General features: G+C 42.5%; 1 protein-coding gene across 1 annotated transcript in view; it reads left to right on the top strand.

The window, feature by feature from the left end:
- Positions 1 to 10803: 10803 nt before the first annotated feature.
- Positions 10804 to 11000, top strand: part of LOC310789155 (tryptophan--tRNA ligase, cytoplasmic-like) — a gene marked incomplete at both ends in the record, with an annotated part of 10721 nt that continues 10524 nt past the window's right edge. The window contains one exon of the mRNA XM_083650744.1: positions 10804 to 10884. Within this exon, the coding sequence (XP_083506870.1) occupies positions 10804 to 10884 (81 nt within the window). The remainder of the gene's footprint in view (positions 10885 to 11000) is intronic.

Raw genomic sequence — 11000 nt, 5'->3', positions numbered from 1 at the left:
TGAAGCTTCCGTTGTTGACGAGCGTACTAGTTGTCTGAGAATAAATGTGGAAGCGTGTTATAACGTTACAGCCTGACTCTCTCGTTTATTTTTTTTATTAACAAAGTGTAAGTAATAGGTGGACCCAAACACTCGTCTACATCACTATAGCCCTTTTCAGACAAGCCATAAGATGCTCTGTCACTTGAACAGCGTTCATTCGGATAAATTGGCTGGCTCCTCTTCCTCAAACCTGGAGCAACCCACCATCAACTCAAAGAGGAAGAGTTGCGACGCGCGGCCAGCAGAAAAAATAACCCAATCGATCTGCGGTGTTATAGAAAAAGACATGATGCCTATCTGTGATTGGGTTTACACTAGCCGCAAAACGCGACTATTTCACTCGAGTACCTCTCCCATCATAGTCGCGCTCGCCCGACCCCTTTATCGAGGGAAAGTTGCACATTTAGCGATCTACAAGCTTCAAACATGCACCAATCACTAATATAAACTACGCACCTTGTTGCCACGGATGTTGTCGAGCAGGCCGCGCTGAGGCCGCGCTTTGTTAACTCGTATTTTAAGAAAGTTTGGGTTATTTGTGTGTCCGGAAACATTATTTTCCCTTCTCCAACGACTCTTCTTCTTTTTTGCTGCTCACCGGTTCAACTGCTCAACTGCGCCACCGCATCATGTGACTGTGACTGACAGAACGACACAGGGCAAACCCCATACTTGACACATGATGTAATACCCCATGATGCGGTGGCGCAGTTGAGCAGTTGAACCGGTGAGCAGCAAAAAAGAAGAAGAGTCGTTGGAGAAGGGAAAATAATGTTTCCGGACACACAAATAACCCAAACTTTCTTAAAATACGAGTTAACAAAGCGCGGCCTCAGCGCGGCCTGCTCGACAACATCCGTGGCAACAAGGTGCGTAGTTTATATTAGTGATTGGTGCATGTTTGAAGCTTGTAGATCGCTAAATGTGCAACTTTCCCTCGATAAAGGGGTCGGGCGAGCGCGACTATGATGGGAGAGGTACTCGAGTGAAATAGTCGCGTTTTGCGGCTAGGTTTACACCTACAACAACTGGATCCTAGTCTCACCTGGACTCGAGCTGAGCAACTCAGCATCAGCGTTTAAGCGACGCATGGCGAGCAGAAAAAAAGAAAATCTGCGGTCAGTGAGCCCCTGTTGGACCTAGGCAGCCGCCGTGGCGCGGATTCTGGGCAAATGTTGACATGTCTAAAAGTTATGCCTCTACATTTTTATATGTTTCATAGCATAGGCTATGCTATGCAATGCTGTAAGAAATATACAATATGTTGCTGCTGTATAAATAAAGGTTTTATTGATGAAAAAACGCATTTGGTATTGTTTCGACAATTTTGTGTTTTTAATTAGGCTACAATTAATCGATTGATTGATCCTTAACGTTATCAATGATCGATTCCGGAATTTGTGGAAAATGTGCATCCCTAGTCCCTTTTCATTTCGGAGCCCATGTCAGTCAATCCAGCTCCGGTCCACTCCGCCGTCCGCTTTGTGTCTTGTGTGAGATATCAGGAGACAATGAATATCACAACAGCATCATCTCATTTCAGGTATTAAAGGATTTTTGGTTTACATGAGTGATTGTAATGTGTAGATGAAACAAATCCGACAGCTCGTTATCGAAAATAATGCGCTCTGACAGCAGTGCAAGTCACTGTTCTCATTCAGTGTAGACTGAAGCCTACAAAACGGCAAATTTCTCAGTTGGTTTTCTCTTCTCTCTCACCCCTCCCTCTCTCCCTCCCTACCTCCCTCCCTCCCTCCCTCTCTTTCTGTATGTGTGTGTGTGGTGTGTGTGATTGCAGGATTGGAGCCACTTGCATCCAGTTAGTCGCTCCAGTCTAAAAACTGTCTATTAAGATACTACAAATCCTGTTCTGTTCTGCCTACCTGTTCTAACCTGTTCCTGTCTCTGCTCAGATCACCATGGGACTTGACTCCTGCTCCTCTGCCAGCCAGCCTACCTGCCAGCTCCATCTGGCACATGCCACTCCTGAACATTTATTAAAACACCCTGTTACCTTGCAATTGCCTCAGCCTCTGCTTCTGCATTTGTCCGCTCACCTTGGCTTAACAGATCCGACATGCGTTATTATTCATATCCCACTATGGAAACGCACTCCAGTTAGAACAGGCTGGAAGGAAAAGGACGTTATGTCGTAGCCTAAAGGCCTATTGTGTCTTTCGGAGCGCTGCAGAAATTGTATAATAAAAAATGTAATAATAACATAATTTACTGCAGTGACCTGTTTTAAAGCACATGACGGATAGTGCAGCTACTGTAGGAGTGGTTTGTGATAGATCTAAAAGAAATGTGTTTGTGCCCTTATAGCTTAATGACAATCTTAGCTGCTGAAAAATGCCTGTAACATAGGCTACCTCACCTGTGCTTCATATCATCCTCACAACCAATCTATTATCCATCTGACTGGTCATGATCTTCAATAACAGTCATAACAATTGATCAGAGTTCATTATCAGAGAGTCATGTTACTCTCACAGGCGGCGCTAATAATGTTCCCTAAATGATCAATGAAAAAAAATCCTGTATTCTTGATGATTTCACTGTAGAAACTTGGAAACTGCATGGCTGGTGGATGCGTGCATGGAGAGACAGGGCGGTGAGGGCGCACAGCACAGACCTTGCCAGTTTGTGATTTAATACACACACTCGCTCTCTCTCCCCCTCTCTCTGTGTGTTTGTGTGTGTGTGTGTGTGTGTGTGTGTGTGTGTGTGTGCACACCCTCCAAACTTCTCCCACAGCAGGTTTACTACATTATCTTCGTGAGAGAAAGAAGAAAACGAGCAGAGAAATTTGCCGTTTGCGCTGGAGTCAAAGCGCATTATTTTCAGACTAACTTTTCAGATTAGTGAGATTTTCGTTGTCGGGTTAACGAGCTGTCGGACTAATGAGATGTCTGTCCAATGCATCATTTTTCGGACTCGTGAGGTGTCGGACTAGGGGGCAGTCCCCTTTGTGAGACCCTCGGAACTGTAAATCTTGTACACTTTGGATGAGCAATAAAAGTAACTGACTTGTCCACCCTGATAGAAAAAGTGAATCACCTTCGTAGCGAGACTTGGGTTGGCCACAGGAGAGGCATGTCTTGGTCCTCTGAGGTGGCTGTTGCAGCTGCTGCTTCTCCAAGCTGGTGTGGACCATCTTCTCAACAGCAGGAGCAGCCTGTGATTGGGGATTGGTGATGCAGGGGGCAGAAGTGTGACTGGGACACATGCAGCTTTAGTAGCGACAGTCATCTGTGGTGGAGGCAGGCCAGGCTGTGGTAGAAGTAGGGATGAAATTATTACCGGTTTACTGATAAACCATGATCAAATTCCTGATGATAGTATTACTGTTTCAAATTTGAATGATCAATAAAACCAAAGTTTGATTACAGCGCTTTGAAAAAGACTGTAAATACTGTGTCACTGGCTCCCCTGGCCAGTGACACTTAGGAATCGACTAGGTGACAACCAAGTATAGTTTGGTGACAAGCTGGAGAGACAGTTGACGGTCGGAGAGACAACATCCGGTACGGGATGGGATTAGCACCCGATCCTGGCTCTCTCGTGAGGGAGGAATCCACAAACGCTACGGATTAGCCTCCTGAAAATCTGTGCAAAGATCGGTGCGGCCTGGGGTCCTTCAGGCTAGAGCGAGGTGGTCGCCGCAGGCAAATGACGTGCAGCGCACAGGCCTTCTTGAGGCGTCCTCTCTGCCCTCTCAGGGTGACAACAATCTTGTCACCCTGATGAAGGCCTGTGTGCCGCAACGCGTCGGTGTGTTTTAAATTCTTGCTACTATGCATTAGCCATACAATAAAGGCTTTTTAACTTTTTTCACCTACAAGAGTGCCTTGGTTACTTCATTTTAGCTATGAAAATCATGTTGAGAGCACGTTTAGCGTGTCCTTACATAGAGAATGAATTGCAGAAGGACACCGTCTATATGGATGATGCAGGTAACCTGGTTGAAACTCCTCAGTGGGCTGGACACAGCGTTCATATAAGGCAAGCACGGCCGAGTTGAAATATATTGTCATGTCATGGTGTCTTTGGGTCATTTATAAACAAAATTAATTCTGTTCTTTTTCTATTGATTTTTTTGTCCTGTTATTTTTACATTGAAGTCAACGGCGAGTGGCTTGTGTTTTCCCCCTAAAAGGGGCGCAAGCGCCTTGACGTTTTGCAAAGTAGGCCTACCCAGATTTGCTGGTATCCAGACGCAGGTTGCACGTCTGAGTTTTCTAAATAAAACTTGGTGAAATTATTACAGTGAATGTATTTCATCATTATCATTTTATTTTGGCCACTATAATCGTGATATGAAATGTTCTTACCCTTTCATCTCATGTGTGTGTGTGTAGAGAGAGATACAGATTTAGCTACAGATCAGTGCAGTCTGCTATAGGCTACTGTACAGTTTGTATACTGTAAACCTCAACACTGCCCATTAGCTAACGATCCAGCTGCTACATACTGTACATGCCAATAACGTTTCAGACGATCTGAAAGCATTAACGTTATCTCACTACCCTTAACAACACTACTGTAAACACCACGTCACGTGTTACAGTACCAGGATGAAACGATTAGCGTTACCTAGAGAAAGTTATTCCAGAGGAAAAGCACCTACCTGCAAGCTAACATGCCAACCTTAATATACCAGCTACATACACATCAGAGCGTTACCTCTACACATAAATCAGTGAACACAGACGCCGACCAGACACACGATACTATCCTAAGGTTAATAAATACATATTTTCGGTATCCCCCCCCCCCCCCCCCCCATAACTATGTTAACTAACGCCAATGCACAGCGCGATTCTGTCTACGTCAAAACAACATGATCAATCAATAAATCAATAAAATGATATATTATTCCAAATTGAATCATAAATTACTTACTTAACGTAGTTATTCACTAAAGGAGTTTCTCTGCCCACACTCCGCCATCTTGAACACATCTGAGATGCAACGAATCTCCAAACTACGGGGAGGTGACGTGGTCATGCGCTCAAACCATGCATTAAACAAGCTGGAAGCTTTAAAGGAACACTCAATTTTCAACCAGCTTTGTTAATAACTCATTAACTCAAATCAACTCTCAATAACTGTCAAACTATTCATCATTCATCTAGTTTGACAGTTATTGAGAGTTGATTTGAGTTAATGAGTTATTCATTTGAGTTAGTGTGGACCAGTGATGTCACTGGTCCACACTTTAACACTCAATAACTGTCAAATTAAATGACAGACTTCAAAACCGTTTACAGTTTTCTGATATACTACTGATGTTCTAATGATACAAGGCTGGTTGAAAATGGGCGGAGTGTTCCTTTAAATCATAAATACAGACAGTCACAGAGGCGCGCGCCACAGAGCAGGGCGGGAACTGGAAGTTCAAGAAGAGGACACGGATAGGAGATGAGGAGATGGATACGCCTGGACTGCCACCAAGTAAGTGATAGCCACTCATTGTCATGCCAGTATTCAGACAAGGGAAAAGGGTAAAGAAAAGAAAAGACAGTAAAGAAAACTTTAAGTTCATCTTTCAGCTCAAAAAATCGTGTCAAAACTGTACCTCTTGATATGGTATGGCAGGACGAACCCCTCGCTCACCATGTAATCACAATGGAAGATTTCTGGATTCTGGCCTAATTTCAATCTAGTATTAAACATACTTTTGGGTCATGTTGGAATAAAAACACTGCTTGTATCGATAAATATGCACCGTTACTACTATAGACAAGTTTCCTGGGCCGTTCCTAGGGCGGCGCCATAGCAGCCTTTCGTGTCGCCGGCTTCCGTTTAAGTCCACATTACGTCCACAGCAGCGAGCACATCAGAAGGCAGCAGCCGAAATATCCAAACTTTTTTACAACGATCGATAACATCAGCTACACTAACGTTAGCAGACGTTATTAACAATGGGTTATTCTGGAACACATTGTGCAGTGCGTGGCTGTCACAAAACACAGTGCGCGTTTCCATCCACTGCTATTTTGCGAATTATAGAGCTGACAATCACCTCGTGTTTGAGGCTGTCTCTGAGCTGCTGATCAGCTGCTAGACCCGATATACAGCTCTGTTAAACACATCTAACGTTATTCATTTAAAGTTTCTTGATGACAAGTAGACAAAGGTAGCCTACCATAACGCCATTTCTGGATTACCAGGTGTGACTCGGCAAACTAATCCCAACCCGATCTCCCAATTCTTTTTTTTTTTATGTTACAATTTCGTCTCCGAAATTGTAAAATGGTAATCCACGGAGCAGATAGTATAGGTGAATACAATTTCATTCAAGTCTAGAAGTGAGTTGCCTTAAAGTTAATATCCCAGTCTTCTTCTGTTTACCACGGCGGGTATTGTGCTGCGTATTTACCATGATTTACCGTGTGTAGCCCTATTGTGTGTAGGTTACACACGGCATGTCATGTTTTGCAGTGATCAAGGCAAACTGGGTTGTTTTTGAATGGAGAGACACCTAACATTAGTCTGGCTGACTGTGACAGAGGAGAGGACAGTAACCTAAGTCTGACTGACTGTGAGAGAGGAGAGGACTGTAACCTAACGTTAGTCTGACTGTGAGAGAGGAGAGTACTGTCACTGTAACCTAACGTTAGTCTGACTGACTATGACAGAGGAGAGGACAGTAACATATTATGTTACTGTCCTCTCCTCTCTCACAGTCAGTCAGACTAACGTTATGTTACATAACGTTAGTCTGACTGACTGTGAGAGAGGAGAGGACTGTAACCTAACGTTAGTCTGACTGTGAGAGAGGAGAGTACTGTCACTGTAACCTAACATTAGTCTGACTGACTGTGACAGAGGAGAGGACTGTAACCTACGTTACGTTAGTCTGGCTGACGCTTCTGAGCTTTTGAGATAGTTCATCGCGTTGCCGTCCACCGCCATTGATTCCTCAAAATACCCTATAATCCTGCCTGTAGTTACGTTCGGCCATTTACTAGGGCTGTGAATCTTCACTGGCCTCACGATTCGATTCGATTACGATTCATCTGTCAACGATTCGATTCGATTCGATTAAACGATGCATCACGATGCAGCTCAAAGTATCACATCCTCAATTTTCTATATTACTGCACATGGCTACTTTCTCATCAATTAATAACAGCAGTCAGATATATCAAGTCAACTCCTTTTTTATTCAGAAAGTGCTTTAAAATCTGAATATCATCATACATTTTAAACAGAAATGTCTTATCCATCCATACCTGTGAAAAAAAGGTGACAGCGACAGGTACCAGGGCAAACACAAAATCATTCACTAAAGTGCATCATTTTGGAATCAAAAATTGCACGTGCTTGCTTATTATTGTAAACCAAAATAAATACATAGGCCTAGCCTGCCTGTATTTGTGTGAAATCATTCAACCCTCAAATCAAAAGATAAATCCTTCTGCAGTTCTGTAACATTCAAAAGAAAAAGGTTTTCACATAGCAACTGTCAGACAGCACTTCCTGAATGTGGCAAACAAGTCTCAAGTCTGAACACAGCAGACAACAGCAGTATTTAAAACTGTAAATAATAAACTACCAGCAAAGTGCCAGGTATACTTCTTCATAAAAGTAAATGTCAGAAAAATATATAACAAAAATTGTATAGGCCTAGCCTATATTTCTGTGAAAATATTCATTCAAGCCTCAGAAAAAATATATAAATCCTGCTTCTGCAATGTGCTATGATCTACAAAAATAAGGTTTATTGCAGCTCTACAGCACACTGAATGTGACAAACATGACTGAGTCTGACTGAACAGAGCAGACAACAAGACTAACAGTGGAGTTGTACTAAACTAGCATCACACTACTGATTAGTTTTATATAGTGAAGTGTACTTGTTCATATATCAAAATGTTAAATTGTCAAGAAAATAAAGTATAGGCCTAGCCTAGTAAGCCTAACCATATTGTGTGAAAATGGTACCCACAAAACCAAACATAAATCCTTCTGCCGTGCAGTTCAGTGCAAAAATAAGGTTTTCAAAAAAATATATACAGTTTTCAAATAGCAACTCTACATACAGTAACTTATTCCTGAATGTGGCTATTATTAGCATCAAACTACTAAGTAGTTTATATAGTGAGGTGTACTTGTTCATAATGTTAAAGTAAATTGTAAACAAAAATAAAGTATAGGCCTAGCCTACCCACAGTGTGTGAAAATGGCACCCTCAAAACCAAAACAAAAATCCTTCTGCCGTGCAGTTCAGTGCAAAAATAAGGTTTGAATTTCTTTTTGGTCAAATAGCAGTTCTATGACTCCTCTACATAGCTTCTTCCTGAATGTGGCTATTGGCTAACATCACAAACATGACTCACTGCTCAGCACTTGGGAATTTCTATGTTCTTCTGTAAGAACACTAGTTGATCGACATGTTCTGATGTGAGACAGCTTCTTTTTGCAGTGACCACATCTCCTGCGGTGGAGAATACTCGCTCTGCAGACACGCTTGTGCCTGCTGGGATACACAAGTATCGCTTTGCCAGCCGGGAGAGGAGGGGGAATGTGATCTCATGGACACGCCACCAGTCCAAAGGGTCCTCCGCGAGAGGCAGAGCTGGGCCTTTACAGTATTTCTCAATTTCCTCCTCAGCCCTCATCTGAGGGGTCTTAGGTTGTGCTGTACCTTCATTGCCATTGAAAGAACCTCCCAGCAAACTCACGAGCAGCGATGTTGCCTTTCTTTTGGGAGCAGAGGGGCCGGCCTCCTCCATGGGCAGCTCTTCTTCTTCTTCTTCTTCTTCCAGTTCTTCTGTCCCCCCTTGCGCTTCATTCTGTGTTTAAACAAAAGAATAGAAAATAGCATTAAATAAACCAGCAGTTAGCACTTTCTCAGTCAATGCAACAGCTCACATATAGGATAACTGTTTTTCTCAGTCTTATAAAATGTTGCTCATTGTAGCTAATATATAATATTTTTATGACCATTTTAATTTTTACATGAAACTGTTAAATTACCTCGAAGGATACAGCCTCCTCAGTCACTCCTCTCAGTGATGTCACTTGAGCAATTGTGATGTCATCAGTGATGTCACTCGAGCAATTGTGATGTCATCAGTGATGTCACTCGAGCAATTGTGATGTCATCAGTCATGTCACTCGAGCAATTGTGATGTCATCAGTGATGTAATAAATCCTTCTGTGGTGTTTTATGGCAGTTGGCATCCTTTATGTTGCATTACCACCTGGCTGAGGCTTTATAAGTGGTTGGAGTATAAGTAGGGAGAAGAGCACAAGTGGTAGGCTACATCATCTCCAGAGTAAGTGTTTATTGTTTATTTATGTTTGTTTATTGTTTATTTGCACAAAGAAAATGAATAACAGATAGTACAAGTATCTTAATAAGCTATTATTAAGCTATACCTATTATAGCTAACTAGTAAGTGCTTATTAAGCTAGCCTACTTTGAATGGTAACAGACAATGACTGTCATTGGTAACAGACAATAAATGGCGGTCAACTTATCCATAACCTTCGGATATGGAGACTTAGCCTACCTGTCCACTCGTCTGCATGTTTGAGCTACAACTTGCGCTGTGCCTTGCCGAAATCAAATTGCCTCCAATGCGAGACTCGTGAATGACATGACTATGAAGTTATGGTTTGCGATGGCTGTCTGAGGGAACAAGATGTGCATGAAAACTCACCCTTTTCCACTAACTATTAGAACATATTAGCCACACTTACATTTTTTATGTTTTGTTTTGTTTTGTTATGTTACAGTATGTTTGGTAGAGCTTTTCCCTAGCCCCACCCCTTTCCTGACCACAGCCCCTCCCACCTCCCACATACACTCCCCCCCGATACACCTGTCCATGCCCCCACCCACCTCTCGAATCCAGACTCTCTACGACCTTCCTATCCCTAGCAACGGACTCTTTTCCCTAGCCCCGCCCCCTCCATTGAGCCGACCCGGATCAGATCCACTCCAAAATGTAATGGGTTCTTCCTTGGCCCACGCTACACCCTTCTACCAAGTTTCATGAAAATCGGCCCAGTAGTTTTGCCGTAATCCTCCTGCTAACAGACAAACGGTCAGACAAACGGCACCGAAAACATCACATCCTTTGTGGAGACAATGCCAATTTTGAGAATGTTCCACTACTGGGATTTTCTGGGATTTTCAGTATGTTAAATTGGAAGCTTTCAAGAGCTGAATACAACACAAATAATTTCTGTTGCAATTTGTTTAAGGTTGGGTCATTTTTTCTCACAGATTCCCTAGACTATATGTATATACTGTAAAATCCTAATAGTTCCAGATTTATCTTTAGTAACCTAAACAGTTATCTTGATATTGCCTTGATGTCAATTGAATTGTGGTTAATTGCCAGACATTGCAACTAAAGTTGAAACTTTTTCAATTATGTGTGTAGAACTGGGAAGCTTTATATTACATTTGTATGGTGCTACTCTGTGTGATTGATGGGTCTATTTCTCTTAAATTATGCTTTAAACACAGGAACGTAAGACACTGTAATGTTACTAATTAAAGTAGATATACTGTATGTAGTCTAGTTGGGACGAACATGGTATATTAACGCTATTCTGACGTGTGCCATGTGTGTGCACAGTGCGAGCGAGTGCGTGTGTTTTTTTGGCTAAAAGTCCAAAAAACGTCAAATTTTCTTCCGTGGCCACCCCTTCCTAAGTCTGTGCCCCACTTGTGCCACCCTGCTAAAAACAGTCTGGACACGCCACTGGCCAGGAGAGGCACCAGACAGAGGCACCATGAGTGTGATGAAGCTTTTCCAGAAACTGGCAACTCAAGACGGCCAAGTCAAAGCTCTGGAAACAGCAAAGGCTGATCATGTAAGTACTTCTGTTATTATAGGAAATGCATAGACATGAATTTTAATTTCTTCTTAAAGTCATGTACAGCAAAGAGAAAGATAGTTTTTTCCACTTTCACTATTACTGCATGTCCC

This window comes from Poromitra crassiceps, assembly GCF_964638095.1.
Source record: "Poromitra crassiceps genome assembly, chromosome: 14".
Classification (NCBI taxonomy): domain Eukaryota; kingdom Metazoa; phylum Chordata; class Actinopteri; order Beryciformes; family Melamphaidae; genus Poromitra; species Poromitra crassiceps.
This window is presented reverse-complemented; position numbering and strand designations above follow the sequence as displayed.